At 40.8% G+C, this 17,565-nt stretch overlaps 1 protein-coding gene across 2 annotated transcripts in view; it reads right to left on the reverse strand.

Moving 5' to 3' along the window:
* The window catches only part of lrp13b (low-density lipoprotein receptor related-protein 13 b), a 35,564-nt gene that overhangs the window by 13,410 nt on the left and 4,589 nt on the right, over positions 1 to 17,565 (reverse strand). The window contains exons 11-34 of one of the 2 annotated variants that reach the window (XM_089126102.1): positions 17,342 to 17,461; positions 17,024 to 17,242; positions 16,312 to 16,632; positions 16,011 to 16,229; positions 15,765 to 15,932; positions 14,010 to 14,276; positions 13,713 to 13,925; positions 12,926 to 13,132; positions 12,576 to 12,839; positions 12,284 to 12,499; positions 10,233 to 10,439; positions 9,887 to 10,150; positions 9,587 to 9,802; positions 5,773 to 5,988; positions 5,427 to 5,690; positions 5,127 to 5,342; positions 3,728 to 3,889; positions 3,382 to 3,645; positions 3,089 to 3,304; positions 2,696 to 2,848; positions 2,355 to 2,618; positions 640 to 855; positions 405 to 557; positions 57 to 323 (exon numbers count right to left, since the gene is read on the reverse strand). In XM_089126102.1, the coding sequence (XP_088982228.1) occupies positions 57 to 323; positions 405 to 557; positions 640 to 855; positions 2,355 to 2,618; positions 2,696 to 2,848; positions 3,089 to 3,304; positions 3,382 to 3,645; positions 3,728 to 3,889; positions 5,127 to 5,342; positions 5,427 to 5,690; positions 5,773 to 5,988; positions 9,587 to 9,802; positions 9,887 to 10,150; positions 10,233 to 10,439; positions 12,284 to 12,499; positions 12,576 to 12,839; positions 12,926 to 13,132; positions 13,713 to 13,925; positions 14,010 to 14,276; positions 15,765 to 15,932; positions 16,011 to 16,229; positions 16,312 to 16,632; positions 17,024 to 17,242; positions 17,342 to 17,461 (5,292 nt within the window). Of the gene's footprint in view, positions 1 to 56; positions 324 to 404; positions 558 to 639; positions 856 to 2,354; positions 2,619 to 2,695; positions 2,849 to 3,088; positions 3,305 to 3,381; positions 3,646 to 3,727; positions 3,935 to 5,126; positions 5,343 to 5,426; positions 5,691 to 5,772; positions 5,989 to 9,586; positions 9,803 to 9,886; positions 10,151 to 10,232; positions 10,440 to 12,283; positions 12,500 to 12,575; positions 12,840 to 12,925; positions 13,133 to 13,712; positions 13,926 to 14,009; positions 14,277 to 15,764; positions 15,933 to 16,010; positions 16,230 to 16,311; positions 16,633 to 17,023; positions 17,243 to 17,341; positions 17,462 to 17,565 lie in introns of both variants that reach the window. The other variant, XM_039676351.2, reaches the window with a different exon arrangement.

Genomic DNA, 17,565 nt, shown 5'->3' on the forward strand with positions numbered 1-17,565 from the left:
ACTTACACATGTCTTGGCTACATAAAGCAGTTACGAATCAGCTTCATGTGTTTTACCTGCTTTACACTTATATTCACAGCCCCGCTCATCAGATCCATCCTTACAGTCCCTCTCTCCATCACACACATGACTGTGCAGAACACACTCACGTCCATCCTCACAGGGTTTAGAGCCCAAACGACACTTTAACGGCCCCGAGGATGAGGTTTCAGCAGCCATGGTTGGACATCCCAGCTCATCTGAACCGTCAATGCAGTGAGCGTGACCATCACACACCAGATTCCCATCAACACACTTCCTCCTGTCCTTGCATAGAAAGTCACCTAAAAGTAAAATGAAAATTGTGAGATCTTTTATGTAATACAGCCATAGCTTGCACAATTAAGATCATATCCTTTGAGTACCTGAGTTCGGACATTTGTCAAAGCAAAACGTTTCATCATATCCATCAGGACAATCTCTTTTGCCATCACAGAGACTAGTGTGAGGGATGCACAGCGACCCATCACGACACAATACAGCAGGACTTTCACACTTCACAACCTTTGTGGGGTACCCTGCAGAAAAAAAATAAAGATTTTGAATAGACATGATTTAGCTCTGATTTTAGTTGAAATAATCAGTGTCAGAGACACCCACCACAGTCAGATTCATCAGTGCCATCCACACAGTCTTTCTCTCCATCACACACAAAGTTTTCTGGTATGCAGCGAGTTTTGTTGTCACAGCGATGGCTGCAGCTCTTGCTGCGTGTGAAGCAATCCCTCTCATCAGAAAAATCTTGACATTGTGGTCTGCCATCGCACACAAGCTTTGAGTCGATGCATTTCCTCCCATGGGCACACTGAAACTCCCCTGAGAAGCAACAAAACACAGTAAGACTGTGTATTAAAAACTGTCCTCATAGTACCAAGCTTAAAGGTAAGGTAACTTCTGTGCCACTACTGCCATACAAAAACTGATAAAAACTAATTAATATAGATGCAAGCAACAATTAAAGGGCAAAGCACCACAGAAGAATGAGGAGCTAAAAATCAAGGCAGCAAGTGTCAGACTGACTGCATAAATGAGAAAATGTTTAGAGGCGATTAAGCAAAATGGTGGATAGCCAATTAATACACTCACATGTAATGTGACAATTACTCATTACTTGACCCCAAATCAACCTGGTGTGGTCAGCCTCAGTTCCAGTTTGGCAGTATGCCAACAAATTCATTGACGTGGTATGCGGAAATTTGTCTCCACGTGAAATTAATGACTTTTGGCCGACCTATTCGTAAGATGATCAGACTTGATTTTGGTGAAAATCATACAAACGGTCGAGAAGTTTTTAAAAGAAGGTTTTTAAAGAAAATAAAAATGGTGGACCGAAAGATCAGCTGACTAAGGGAAAATTTACATCTACTGTATGTTCTCAGCATGACCCAAGGAATCTATTCAGACCATATTACAATAGACCCTTTTACAGGCCACGTGATCAAATAGTTGCACGTGCATTTTGGCAATGGAAGCGTTGTTTCCCACAGGCTCTACCGTATTAGCAATTACGAAAGTTTATTAAAACGGTTTCCCAGCTTCAAAATGTCTGGCTGTTGCGTTTACGGTTGCACTAATCAATATTCCACCAAGGGGCTAAAGTCTTACAGGATTCCGACAGGATCACGGCCGTTTCAGAAGAACCGGTGGCGCCTGTGGCTGCAAGCGATTAGGCTGATACCCAAAATTGCTGATATAGGAACAGTGCATCTTACGCACCAAATATTAAGACCATTCAGAAGTTAAAACAAATACATTTCTTATGTCTCCTGAACACTAGGTGGCACTGCGCCAAAATTGCAGGTAATCCTTTGGTCATGAGTCAACACCAAGTTTGGTCTGAATACAATAAAGAGTTGTAAATATACCCTCGCATTCATTTCGGCATGCCCTTAATGGAGTCAGTTCATGCATTGCTCAAGAATTGCATGACTAAACTGGTTTTTCAGTCGACATGGTCAAACGTGTTTGAAACTGACATCACAGGGTGCAATCAAATTTGGTTTCTAGCTCTTACAGTTCAAAAGTCATCAGCATAAATGTGACCAACTCTGGACAGTTGGTGGTGTTAGAGGGATTGAGGTAGAGTCTAAATATACTGTGGTTAATGTTTATACTGTCCTCTATCTGTGTGCCAAATTTCACAACCTTTTACAATACAGTTCTATGGACAGGAAGTGGACTAATAGAAAGAAGAGGCAGATTAAAAGATGCAACAGTAATATAGAAATAAATTACCTATAATAATTTTCTTTACGTATATATTTGTTTGTTCCGTTATTTATGAAGTGTTGGTACAAAATCTTTGGTTTGACTACCTGTTTTACAATTAAAATCGCAGTCAGCCTCGTCCGATCCATCCTTACAGTCCCTCTCTCCATCACACACATGACTGTACAGGACACACTCAAGTCCATCCTTACAGGGTTTAGAACCCACGCGACACTTTATTGACGCCGTTGAGGTTGCAGCAGCCATGGTTGGACATCCCATCTCATCTGAACGGTCAAAGCACTGAGCACGGCCATCACACACCAGATCTCTCTTCACACACTTACTCCTGTCGTTACACATAAAGTCACCTGGCAGAAAAAGAGATAAGTTATAAAACAGCAAGAACTTTCTCAACAGTAATTAAATAAGTAAATGTGTTCATTACTGCGATATGGGCAGTTGCGGAGGCACGGTCTCTCATCAGAGCCATCAGGACAGTCTTTCATCCCATCACACAGATATCGCTGAAGGATGCATAGTGACGTCCCCTGACAAGCCACATAAGGGCTTTTGCACGGTGATGGTGGGGTCGGCATGGCTGCAACCGATTGTTAAACAAAAGATTATTTTTAAATAATTATATTTAATATTTGTTTCCATCCAAGTCAAAACTCTGACAATGTCAGACCATTCCTATTTAAAGTAATGTGACCCGCTACATCATTGAGTATCTATGACTCAAACGCATTGATTTGACTCCAGTGGTGCAAAAATGACTTGTCAGAGCCCACATGTAGGAGTAAATGTGTCATTTGTGACGTTCTCATAGCAGACTCACCACAGTCAGCTTCATCCGATCCGTCCAAACAGTTCCTCATACCATTACAGATGAACACCTCTGGGATACAACGGGTGTTCCCATCACAGCGCATGCTGCAGCTCTTGGTGGGTTTCCAGCAGCCTGCTTCATCAGAGTTATCTGGACACTGAGGAGTCCCATCACACACTTGCCGGAAGTCAATACACTTCTTTCCCTGAATACACTGAAACATCCCTGTGAATGAATAGCATACCAGAAAGATGAGCAAAGACGAAAAATAAAATGGGGTTAAGATCATGGTAACAGCTCACCAGGATTGCATTGAAGTTCACAATTTTCTTCATCAGAGCCATCCTTGCAGTCCCTCTCTCCATCACACACATGACTGTACAGGACACACTCACGTCCATCCTTACAGGGTTTAGAGCCCGGACGACACTTTAACGGCCCCGAGGATGAGGATTTAGGAGCCATGTAACAAGCCACCTCATCAGAACCATCAAGGCAGTGAGCGCGACCATCACACACCAGATTCCCATCAATACACTTCCTTCTGTCCTTACACAGGAAGTCATCTGGCACAATTTTACAGATGTCAGTGCTTTTCAACAGCAAATAAAAGCAAAGAATTACATTGAAGATCAAGCAGAGATTTACCAGGTTTTGAGCAAACATGAACGCACGAGACTTCATCAAAACCATCCGGACAATCTATCTTCCCGTCACAGAACAGAGTCTGGGAAATGCACAGTGATGTTCCTGGACACATCACGGATGGACTTCTGCAGGTCGGAGGTGAAGGTGCAAAACCTGAAATGTCTTTGTTCAGAGTCACCAAAATTACTTCCTCTCTGTAAGTCTCAGCTGTGAACATATGGATATCAGACATTCATCAACAAGGGTTAAACAGAATAAGCACGTTACATTTCAAATGACAGAGAGGTATTAAGTATCTTAAGTAGCCAAAAAAAAACAGAAAAAAAAAAAAAACAGATTGGGGCAGGAAATGGGATTATTTTCAATGGGTTAGAACGGTAGGTCTAACCAAAAAAAAAAAAAAGTTTGGGAATCATTTTTCTTTGCAACTCGTTTTGGTGATGCAGATAGCTCATCTTTTAAGACCCCCTGAGGTGAAAATCAAGTTAATGTCTACATGTCTGGTGTTTTTAATATGCTTTAAAGGGGACTTTACCCATTTTTAAGTGCTATAATCGGTTCCCCAGTGCATCTACCAACCCAGAAAACATGAAGTGACAACCCACTAACTGTTTTGGGGAGCCTTTTTTTTGCAAGCACACAAATTGTTTGGTCGTTGCAGCACCGAACACTACAACCAAAAATCACAGCCGTCTAAAGGCCTCAGGGAACCGTTTCAACTTGCAAGTAGTGTCATATCTGGGGGTTATTATGAGCTGGAATTTCACAGACACATTCCAGGGACACCATAGATTAATTATTCTTTTTTAATAAGTGGCTAGACATTTCAATCGGTGTAAACAGAGCTTAGGCTTTCTTTCTCTGCTTTGAGAAAATCAAAGCTCAGACGCGCTGATCTTGAATCTCCTCCGTATGACGTCATACGACCCTTTCTCTGCTTTGTCCACCCAGAGACTTTCGCTTGCCCAAGAAAAAATGAGCTAGAAAGTACGAACGCTTGAGTGCGATTTGAGTTTTTCCTCAAGATATCATGGCTTACAAACAGGCGAAGCATGGTAGTTTCAGTGTTCGGATGTACAAATGAACAAAAAAGTATTTTAGTTCCTTCATCTGAGTCTCTGAAGAAACAATGGGTTAATTTTATTATCTCTGGAAATGCGCCAACAACTTCCCAAAGTTTTTTATGGCCCAAACATTCACAAATAACCGTTTACTCAACTTGGGCCAATACAAAGCTGGCCTCGATGAACGTCTGAAAATAAATCATTCGAGCTACAAAGCAACACTTTCTGATGTGTAACGTTAGCCTAATTGTTCAAGTTCAGACTTTAAATACTGGGTGGGGATAAATATAATAATGCATTGAACAAATGTCTCAATCTTTTGAAAACAAACTCACAGCAGTTGTCTTCATCAGTGGCGTCTACACAGTCTTTCTCTCCATCACAGAGGAAGTTTTCAGGGATGCAGCGAGTCTTGTTGTCACACTGGTGTTTGCAGTCGTGCGAGCGAGTGAAACAGTCCATTTCATCAGAGCGGTCCTGACACTGAGGTGTGCCGTCACACACCTGCTTTCTGTCGATACACATCCTCCCATGAGCACACTGGAACTGATCTAGGAGGAAACGTTTGGTTTAAATGTCACTTACACATGTCTTGGCTAAATAAAGCAGTTATAAATCAGCTTCATGTGTTTTACCTGCTTTACACTTATATTCACAGCCCCGCTCATCAGATCCATCCTTACAGTCCCTCTCTCCATCACACACATGACTGTACAGGACACACTCGCGTCCATCCTTACAGGGTTTAGAGCCCGGACGACACTTTAACGGCCCCGAGGATGAGGATTTAGGAGCCATGTAACAAGCCACCTCATCAGAACCATCAAGGCAGTGAGCGCGACCATCACACACCAGATTCCCATCAATACACTTCCTTCTGTCCTTACACAGGAAGTCATCTGGCACAATTTTACAGATGTCAGTGCTTTTCAACAAAAAATAAAAGCAAAAAATGACATTGAAGATCAAGCAGAGATTTACCAGGTTTTGAGCAAACGTGTACGCACGAAACTTCATCAGAACCATCCGGACAATCTATCTTCCCGTCACAGAACAGAGTCTGGGAAATGCACAGTGATGTTCCTGGACACATCACGGATGGACTTCTGCAGATGGGAGGTGAAGGCCTTTGTTCAGAGGCCTTTGCTCCGCCTTTGTTCAGAGTCACCAAATTTACATCCCTTCTTTTAGTCTCAGCTGTGAACACATGGAGATCAGACATTCATCAATAATGGTGAAACAGAATAAGCACATGTTACATTTCACATGCCAAGAGGTTAAGCAATAATACCTCTTAACTATATTTTAGCAAAAAAGCCAGAAAGGGTCAGGAAATTAGATTTAACATTATTAGTACAGATCATGGAAATAATAATAATAATTTAACAGGATATTGCACCTTTAAAAAGGAGCTGTAATCAAGATTGTGGCCAAAACTGTTACTGCAATCACTTTCAAATTGGGGTGTATCCCCACCTTCCACCCCTTGACTCAAGGTTGCCAGATATGCTGCAAGTTCCAGCAGGAATGTAATAAAGTATATCGGATTCATATTCACATTCGAGTTTTGGGGTTTCGCAACGTTAGAATTTTTTTAATCCGATTCTGACACGTTTGTATCTGCAGCTGAGGTAACTAGAGAAGAGCTAGCAACCCGAATGCCACAACACTACCGAGTCCTTGATTGGTAGATTGGTGGAGGGTGACGCATCAGAACAAAACACAACTTGACATCAACATCAGTCAAGGGCTGCGACTTCACTTTTTAAATTAGAATATCCTGGCCGGACTACTGTTAGTGATTTAAGTATTTGAAATGAACATGATTTCTTAATGTCTAGTGACATATCAGGGAAAATGTATGATTAATTGAAATAAATTTCTTGCGTACAGCTTCTTTAAAAGGCATGCATGTAGTTGTTGGTTTAGGGTTCCATACTAATCTGCAGTAGGTGAGAGTATTCTCTAAGGCATTGGAAGGGTTGATTTTGCTAGAAACCCTGTGGTGCGAACCAAAAATACACGTTTGTATGAGTTTGCAAAATTGACTCAACCAGTTCCAACCCAAACTAACCATTAAAAAAAAAAACGATAAAAAGTGGAATGTTTGGGAATCCTCTTTGAAAACAACCTTGGAAACTCGTTTTGGTGATGCTATTGGTTCACCGTTTGCTGAAAATCAAGCTATTCAATGTTTATATGTCTATGTATTGTTTTTAATGTGCTTTTAAACCAACCACATACAAATTTATAAGTCAACACCATTGGAGTATTTTCTCAAAACTGCAGTGAACCAAAGGGTCTCAGAGAACAGCAATTTCACAAACGCTATCGTAAGCAATCCTGTCAACATTGCCGATGGGCTTTTTCATATGTACTAATGGTGTTCTAATGGGTTGAGGACAGGACTCTGTGTGGGCCAGTCAAGTTCCTCCAGACAAAACACGCTCATCCATATCTTTATGGACCTTGCTTTGGTGCGCGGGTGCTTAGTCATGTTAGAACAGGAAGGGGAAATCTTTAAAATGTTCCCAAAAAGTTGGGAGCATGAAATTGCCCAAAATGTCTAGCTATGCTGAAGCTAGAAGAGTTCCCTTCACTGGAACTAAGGGGCCAAGCCCAACCCGTGAAGAAGAAAAAAAAAAAAAAAAAAAAAAAAAACACCATAATCCCCCCTCCACCAAACTTTACACTTGGCACAATGCAGTCAGGCAAGTCCAGTTCTCCTGGCAACCGCCAAACCCAGACTCGTCCTTCGGATTGCCAGACTTAAGTGTGATTCGTCACTCCATAGAACACGTCTGCACTGCTCTAGCGTCCAGTGACTGTGTGCTTTACACCACTGCATCCCACAATTTACATCAAGTGCAGTGCAAAGCGTGGGATGCAGTGGTATAAGGCTTGGATGCTAGTGCTCGGCCACTGAAACCCATTCCAAGTAGCTCTCTACGCACAGTTCTTGAGCTAATCTGAAGGACACACTAAGTTTGGAGGTCTGTAGCAATTGACTCTGCAGAAAGTTGGCGACGTCTGCACACCTCAGCTTGAACCCACTCTGTGATTTTACGTGGCCTACCACTTTGTGGCTGAGTTGCTGTTGTTCCCAATTGCTTCCATTTTGTTATACAACAAATAGTTGACAGTGAGTGGAATATTTAGAGGAAATTTCCCAAATGGACTTATTTCACAGGTGGCAACCTGTCACTAGCCTGGATGCCAACCCGAACCCCGCCCACAAGATTTTTTGGTCTGGAAGTTCAGTCTGGACTCGATCCATTGAAGAGTAATTATGATCAGTAAAAAAAAAATGGTCGGGCCAATCAAATTGCCAGGGTGGGCTTTATACAATGATGGACAGATGATCTGCAGTTACGTAATCAAAGAGCGCTTGGGTTGAACTGGTTTCCCTCAAAGATGACTGCATCTGGAGAATTGAGACGTAGAGATTCTGCTACTGCGTCCGTTTTAGAAGAAATCGACAGCACATTATTGCAATTCTCTGTCTGCCTTTTAAAATTAAAGGCATTTGTTGATCGGAAAGAGGTGTTTGGCGTCCTTCCTACAGGATTTGGCAAAAGTTTAATTTATCAGCCGGATCCGATGGCCACTAAGAAGATGGGATGCTTTGTTATAACTACTACTCACACACTATACTGATAGTCACTGTACCCCTTAAAAGCGGTGTATTTTTAATTTCATTTTGTATTCAAATCTTCATTAAATACGTCATTAAAACTTCATTTTGGCTCCCGGTCTTTTTTCTCTGAAGACTCAAATGAACGCTTCTTCAGCCTGGTGTCTACCGTTTTCTCTCCATTTATTAAAATCAGTCAAGTCACGCTCCAAAGTGTTGAGACAGGTCCAACAAATGTGAGCAGATTTGTTGGCTTTATTGTCGAGATATAATTCTAAACGGAGAACTAGTTCGTATGTTATTCACTATTTAGTTCAAAAAGGTTTGTGTTTAAGTACTCCGCAAATCTTTGAATTGTTTTTGCAACACCAAAGGTCGTTAACTCATTTTTCTTTTAAATACTTTTTCCAGAGTGCGTGCAGTTCAGTTGACAATTATCACTTACTCAACCCGCACAATTATCACTTATCACTCGCTCAACATGCATCACTTACTGCGTTGCTCTGATTGGTTGTAGGTCTATCCAATTGAGTGCAGAGGTTTGGTTAAGACGCGCTTCATAATCAAACCTCTATAGAGCAGCATCAAACTCGCATTCTGATTAGAACACAAGTATGACGAAGTCACGCTAACCCGTCACAGTACCACGCATGAATTCACTGAGCTCCTGAGAGCGACCCATTCTTTCACAAATGTTTGAAAAAGCATCTGCATGACTAGGTGACTGACTTTATACAACTGTGGCCATGGAAGTGATGAAACACCTGAATTCGATGATTTGGCGTGGTGTCCCAATACTTTTGGCAATAGTGTATATGGCTGAATTAAACCAGTATTCCCACAAGTAAACGCTGCAGAATGGACATAGTAAGGTTGATTGAGTAAACGGGTAGTTCGAGCTAGTGTAATTCTGGTGGAGGTGAGACTAATTTGCAGATTCATGGTTTCCACATATATTAAATGAAGGAAGGGAGTAGAATTGCATCCAAGCTTTAAGAAATTAACATAATTTCTCTCCAAATTTGTCATTTTGGTGATTAAAGAGAAGGAGTTCAAAGGGATACAATTATTGACCACAGGGGGACTTTAAATACTGGGTGGGGATACATATGATAATGGATTGAACAAATTACTGTCTCAATCTTTTGAAAACAAACTCACAGCAGTTGTCTTCATCAGTGGCGTCTACACAGTCTTTCTCTCCATCACAGAGGAAGTTTTCAGGGATGCAGCGAGTCTTGTTGTCACACTGGTGTTTGCAGTCGTGTGAGCGAGTGAAACAGTCCATTTCATCAGAGCGGTCCTGACACTGAGGTGTGCCGTCACACACCTGCTTTCTGTCGATACACATCCTCCCATGAGCGCACTGGAACTGATCTAGGAGGAAACGTTTGGTTTAAATGTCACTTACAAATGTTTTGGCTACATAAAGCAGTAACGAATCAGCTTCATGTGTTTTACCTGCTTTACACTTATATTCACAGCCCCGCTCATCAGATCCATCCTTACAGTCCCTCTCTCCATCACACACATGACTGTACAGGACACACTCACGTCCATCCTTACAGGGTTTAGAGCCCTGACGACACTTTAACGGCCCCGAGGATGAGGATTTAGGAGCCATGTAACAAGCCACCTCATCAGAACCATCAAGGCAGTGAGCGCGACCATCACACACCAGATTCCCATCAACACACTTCCTTCTGTCCTTACACAGGAAGTCATCTGGCACAATTTTACAGATGTCAGTGCTTTTCAACAGCAAATAAAAGCAAAGAATGACATTGAAGATCAAGCAGAGATTTACCAGGTTTTGAACAAACATGAACGCACGAGACTTCATCAGAACCATCCGGACAATCTATCTTCCCGTCACAGAACAGAGTCTGGGAAATGCACAGTGATGTTCCAGGACACATCACGGATGGACTTCTGCAGGTCGGAGGTGGAGGTGCAAAACCTGAAACGCCTTTGTTCAGAGTCACCAAATTTACATCCCTTCTTTTAGTCTCAGCTGTGAACACATGGAGATCAGACATTCGTCAATAATGGTTAAACAGAATAAGCACATGTTACATTTCACATGCCAAGAGGTTAAGCAATAATAAGACCACTACTGTACATTAATTAAGTACATAGCAGCAAAAAAGCCAGAAAGGATCAGGAATTGTGATTTTCAACATTATTAGTGGAGATAAGGGAAGAAATAAAATTAACAGGACATTGCACCTTCAAAAGAATCTTGGTAGAATACTTTCACCTACTCAATTTGTATGGAACAGTAAACCAAGACATTGGCAGATTGATTAAGCTAGAAACAGTGGTAATAATAATAATAATAAAAAAATAGCAGAATGTTTGGGAATCCTTTAAAAAAAAAAAAAAAAAAAAAAAAAAAAAAATGGGAAAACCTTAGCAGCTCGTTTTGGTGATGCAGATAGTTCACCTTTAAGACCCCCTGTGGTGAAAATCAAGCTATTAAATGTTTGTCTATCCCTGAATCTCAAAGTCCATATAATCTATCCTAAACGGCATGCAAGATAAGTAGTGTCGCAAAGCATAATATGTTGAAAAGTATGTCAAAAGTCCCCGGATGGTCAACTATTTCTGGTGGATTTAGAAGTGTGGATAAGGCCCATATTGCCACAATCCATTGCATTTGAGGAACTACAAAAAAACCAAAACAAAACCTAAAACAGATGTGAAACCAACAGTGAGGGGGGTTTAGATAAGGTTTTAGTTGCTAAAAAAAAAGAAAAAAAAAGGAAACCTTGGATTAGTTTCATATTGCATCTGCAATAATGTGGACTTGTATAAAAGATCCTTTTGGCCATTAAATTTCAAATGCATCTTTATGCATTAATATGAGGAGAGTTCACTGCATGAAAGTCCCACGGCTGCAGAACAATCTGCTACTAGTCTACTGCACTTATCGATAAGGTAGGAAATTAAGGAGGATTTTAACTGTGATAAGATGTTTGACAGGCCAGTTCACTGTGAAAGCAGGCAACAGAGCAAACGTTAGACAAGCTTTTGGGACACACCATCATGTCATACAATTCTCCATTTTCGTGTAGAAAAAGTAGATGCTTTTCAGTGTAGCAAAAAGGAGTACATATTTTAGGGTGTCGTATTAAAGGCGTTGAATTGAGACAGTAAATCAGTTTTTAATTGCTTTAACACAAATCAAGAGCAAATCCATAAGTCAGCACCATTGCAGATTATTTTCTCCTTAAAACTGCTGTGAAACAAAGTCGGTCTCAAACATGGTTTGAAAATGCTTTTCTCTGTCACAAATGCTGTCGCAACGAATCACGTCAAATTGTGTCTACAGGCTTTAGCTTATTAACTGCTACGAAGCAGGGATGTCTCAAGAGAAGCCAGGTTAACCTGGTATATTTTTCTGTGTATAAAAATAATTCACCCGCTATATTGCCAAGTCTACATGAATTTTCATATGAGTATTAGAACGTCAGTGGAAAAAGGCATATAACATTGCGAGTTGTTTAAAGCATTTCTGAACTATAAGGATGCGAATTTAGGCTAAAACGCACTACCATTTTGATACCTAGATTGAGTGAAACAGGTAGTCCAAGCTGGTGTAATGCAGGGTGGAGGTGGGTGACTAATTTGCAGATTTATGGTTTACACGTATATTAAAAGATAGGGTGTTGTAGATTTACGTTCAAGCTATTTTAAGGAAGAAATTATTTCACAGAAAAAAAAGTTAGTTATTTGGGTGATTAAAGGGAGTTCTAAAGGGTTAAACTTATTGACTACAGGGGGACTTTAAATACTAGGTGGGGATAAATATGATAATGCATTGAACAAATGTCTCAATCTTTTAAACAAACTCACAGCAGTTGTCTTCATCAGTGGCGTCTACACAGTCTTTCTCTCCATCACAGAGGAAGTTTTCTGGGATGCAGCGAGTCTTGTTGTCACACTGGTGTTTGCAGTCGTGTGAGCGAGTGAAACAGTCCATTTCATCAGAGCGGTCCTGACACTGAGGTGTGCCGTCACACACCTGCTTTCTGTCGATACACATCCTCCCATGAGCGCACTGGAACTGATCTAGGAGGAAACGTTTGGTCACTTACACATGTCTTGGCTAAATAAAGCAGTTATGAATCAGCTTCATGTGTTTTACCTGCTTTACACTTATATTCACAGCCCCGCTCATCAGATCCATCCTTACAGTCCCTCTCTCCATCACACACATGACTGTACAGGACACACTCACGTCCATCCTTACAGGGTTTAGAGCCCTGACGACACTTTAACGGCCCCGAGGATGAGGATTTAGCAGCTATGTAACAAGCCACCTCATCAGAACCGTCAAGGCAGTGAGCGCGACCATCACACACCAGATTCCCATCAATACACTTCCTTCTGTCCTTACACAGGAAGTCATCTGGCACAATTTTACAGATGTCAGTGCTTTTCAACAACAAATAAATAAAAGCAAAGAATGACATTGAAGATCAAGCAGAGATTTACCAGGTTTTGAGCAAACGTGTACGCACGAGACTTCATCAAAACCATCCGGACAATCTATCTTCCCGTCACAGAACAGAGTCTGGGAAATGCACAGTGATGTTCCTGGACACATCACGGATGGACTTCTGCAGGTCGGAGGTGGAGGTGCAAAACCTGAAACGCCTTTGTTCAGAGTCACCAAATTGACGTCCTCTCTGTTAGTCTTAGCTGAGAAATTTCAAATGAAAAAAAAAGAAAAAAAGTTCATAGTTATGTTTAGCATGAAATAATTTCATAGGCTAGGAACTGTTTGTGAACGCAATCTTCATGAAATGTTGATCATTGGGCAGGGTTTGCCAAACTGGGATGGGTGAACCCCTGGAGGTTGGTGAGCGAACTGCAGGTGTTCATGAAAAGCTAATTAAATCATAAATATAAAATAAACAAAATATATACATGCACAACTTACTAAAAATTAACAAATACTTTAATACAATGCATGCATACCTGCATTTCATGTGACCATTAACTATCAGAGAACAAGCACATTTTGCTTTCGACTAAATATTAACTCAGTTATGTTATGTATCCCCTGAGATTTATCTTTTAGATTAGAGGTTCGGCTGACCAAAAAATAAATAAATAAATAAATAAATAAGAGAAAAAAAGGTGGCATACAGCAGAGTGATGAACTCTTTGTAAATGGGGTTCCCACACCTTTTGACCAGTGAGCCAATGCCGACTAAAAAATATCAATAGATAAATGAGTCAATACAAATTAACCTCAATCTTTTTAAAACAAACTCACAGCAGTTGTCTTCATCAGTGGCGTCTACACAGTCTTTCTCTCCATCACAGAGGAGGTTTTCTGGGATGCAGCGAGTCTTGTTGTCACACTGGTGTTTGCAGTCGTGCGAGCGAGTGAAACAGTCCATTTCATCAGAGCGGTCCTGACACTGAGGTGTGCCGTCACACACCTGCTTTCTGTCGATACACATCCAATGGTCACACTGGAACTGATCTAGGAGGAAACGTTTGGTTTATTTAGCCAAGACATGTGTAAGTGGCATTTAAAGCAGTTACGAATCAGCTTCATGCGTCTTACCTGCTTCACACTTATATTCACAGCCCCACTCATCAGATCCATCCTTACAGTCCCTCTCTCCATCACACACATGACTGTGCAGAACACACTCACTTCCATCCTCACAGGGTTTAGAGCCCAAACGACACTTTAACGGCCCTGAGGTTGAGGTTTCAGCAGCCATGGTGGGACATCCCATCTCATCTGAACCGTCAATGCAGTGAGTGTGACCATCACACACCAAATGTCTCTCCACACACTTACTTCCATCATTACACAGGAAATCATCTGGAAGAACAAAGAATTTAATTTAAATTTCCTGCAGTCTAATGATCTTTCCACACCAAATCAGAAAAAAACAACAATAAAACTAAAAGGCACAAAAAGCAAAGCTACACGGAAACAACCAAATCACACGGAATCAATGTTGATGCCATTGAAATACTGCAGCAGACCGATGACAGCTCAGATCATAGTCTCGCATAAACTTAATTTAGCCAAGGCTGCAGAGCCAACGCCATGTTACGCATGTTAGACCTATCAATTTTGTCACTGATCTAGCAGATAATTAATCAATCTTTAGTTTCATCATCTCAGCATCCCAGATTGCTTAGAACTCGATATTGCGACAAACTTTTAACTCTCCCTATTCCTGTACTTTAGACACAGTTGCGCCAACACGCTTAAAGATCAGAATAGTCCAACACCGTGGTATGAGTACACTCGCCACTTAAGAGACCAGCCAGAAAAATGGAGCAAAACTGAAAGAACACTAAACTAGACGTACTTCATATTTCATGGAAGGTGAGCTCGACTGCATACAGAGAGGCCTTAAAAGCTGCTAGATCTGCTTATTTTCAACCCTATTAGAAGAACATAAACAAAACCCAAGGTATTTATTTGAAACAGTGGTTATACTAATGAAAAATAAAGCTTCAAGCCAAGAAGTTCCCAAGCAGCACAGCAGTAATGACTTTATGAACTTCACTTATAAGATTGATATCAGGGAGAAAATTATAACTATGCAACCGTCTCTACTACAGTATAGCATCAGGGAGTGCATTGTAGTGTCCCTAAGGAAAGATTTGATTCATTCATTGCTATTAGGAGAGGAAGAATTTTTGAAACTAGTTAAATCTAAAATCGACAACATGTTAGACCCCATACCGACTAAGCTAATTAAAGATGTTCCCAGAGGTCAAAGTTCATATCATTAATTCATATTTGTCTTTAGGATACATACCAAAAAGTTAAACTGGCTCTGATTCAACTAATTATGCGTATATATATACACATATATAAAAAGATCCTACAGTCAATTATAGGCCGATCTCTGTTATTTACAGGTACGTTAATGAAGCTATGCGACATGTACAACGCAAATACATTGTAGGGGAAACACTGCAATCAATATGCAAAATCCCTTTTGCATGCACGCTCGCTTTTTAATTTCACTACCGAATTCCCAACACACTTATGGGGAGTGGCGGTACGGACCACACATTTTACAAGATAAGATTTATCAATGAAGCTAAAGATCCATTGTGCGCCAAATACTCCAACATCTCTCCTTACTATCGTCACATGAGGAGTTAAATCTGATGTACTGTAATATAAATAACAACCAAAGCAAACCTAACCAGATCTCTTTAGGAGCTCAGTAGAATGAATCCATTTTCTGTGCCTTTCTGCATTCCGAATTAGGTTTTGGGCACATCCCTAGTTAAAAAAATTACCTTTTATTTTTGTGTGAACTATGCCTATAATAAATCATACCTGGCTTTGCACACATGTCCAAACATGAGGTCTCATCAGACCCATCCGGACAGTCCTTCTTCCCATCACACCGCTGAGATCGACTGATGCACACCATTGAGCCTTGACAAAAGATTAGAGGACTCTTGCAAGTCACCTCAGTAGGATGAACATCTTCAGTCATCTTATCTGAAGTGCAAACAAAACTATAAATAAGTAACTGTAGCATAAAATCCACGCAACATGAAACCCAAGAACATTACAGACCTTGTTGGACTTCCCTGAGCGCAACAGATAAGCTTACAACTCCTTTCTCGACAGCAACCCCAGAGACACGAGATCCATCTTTACGACTCCAAACGGTTAGGACGTTATTGAACAATGCCACCATGTAGGGTTCATAAGCAGCCACGATGGAGCCAGGAACGACCCAGTCTAAACCAGCAGAGTACTTCCTCATCTTCAATAGACTCATAACCTGCAAGTCTAAAGCAAACGTAACATTCAGCTGAAGTACATGAAAGCCAGTAGTTTTGACAAATGGTCAATTCAGAAAGAGGACACTCACAAGACTCCATGTTCCAAAGGAAGCCATTCGCTTTTCTGTCAAACACAATGCTGTCGACCCCACTGTCCTCAAAGCTGAAGATAGATTCTGCTCTTCCACCAATCAGACCCAGTTTCATTCTCATGATCTGAGCTCCCTCTAGCCAGTACAGCTTTCCTCTCTGCCAATCCACGAACAGGTCTAGGATCGCAGCTTTGGCTTGATATAGCTGCCTGGAAATGCTTTGGTCAAGGGGGCCAATGGTTGAAACGCCAATGGAAAGTTCATCGCATGCCAACCAATACAGATTGCCGGTTCTCTGGTCAACTCTGACAACGCAGGCTAAGGGAAGAGACAAAGCAAGTCAGAATTACTCATGAGCTGGAATTATCAGTGGGAATGAATGTAGTGTAACCAATAAAAAACATTTTGCTTGGGAGTACATGTATGGGAGTGCACGTATGAATTTTCATACGTTTAGTATTTTCCAAGATAAAAAGTATTTTCAAATATCAAGAATTAACTCAAATAGAAGTACAGACATCACATGACATTAAAATCTGAATTATACATTCAATGTCATGTGAAAAAAATAAATAAATAAAGGGATTAAATACTGAATCAGTTAACTTTCCAAGCAAAATAGATCAAACTACTATTTTTTCATTCTTTCAATGAGGATTTTATCCATCATATGTTAACATATATCTTATGTTAAATGGCAACAACTTACCAGGTTTTAAAGTCAGAATGTACTCTGATAAGTCTTGAGAATGCATGTTCAGCTTTACGTGGCCTGTCCCATTAGACCAAACCAGACATCCTCGCCGCCAGTACATGTCAAAGGACTGGATGTTTTGATCCGAAGTAAAGAGCTCAGTTTTCACAGGAGTCTTTCCAGCAAACTCCAAACTGTATATGGTTGTGGCTGTTGCATAGGCAACTGCAAAATCTGACAAAGACGAGAGATTATACAAATCATCAAAAGCCAAGTTATAGGCCAATCTTTAAACAAATGCCTAATATTAAAATGTTGAATAAACAGACACACTTTCGCAAGATCCCCAAGACATTGGCAACGTTCCCTCAGGACACAGACAGGTGAATCCAACAGCACTTTTCTTGGAGGGCAAACACAGCTGGCATCCTGAGTTCTTACATGGTGTAAAACCTACATGGAAACAATATTTAGATGAGGCTTTAGCTAATGACGAGGTGTAACCACAAGGGGTGTGTGATATTGACAAATTCAATATTTTCTGGGATTATGTTGAT

Source organism: Pimephales promelas, chromosome 23 (genome assembly GCF_988280905.1).
Source record: "Pimephales promelas chromosome 23, fPimPro1.hap1.1, whole genome shotgun sequence".
NCBI lineage: Eukaryota > Metazoa > Chordata > Actinopteri > Cypriniformes > Leuciscidae > Pimephales > Pimephales promelas.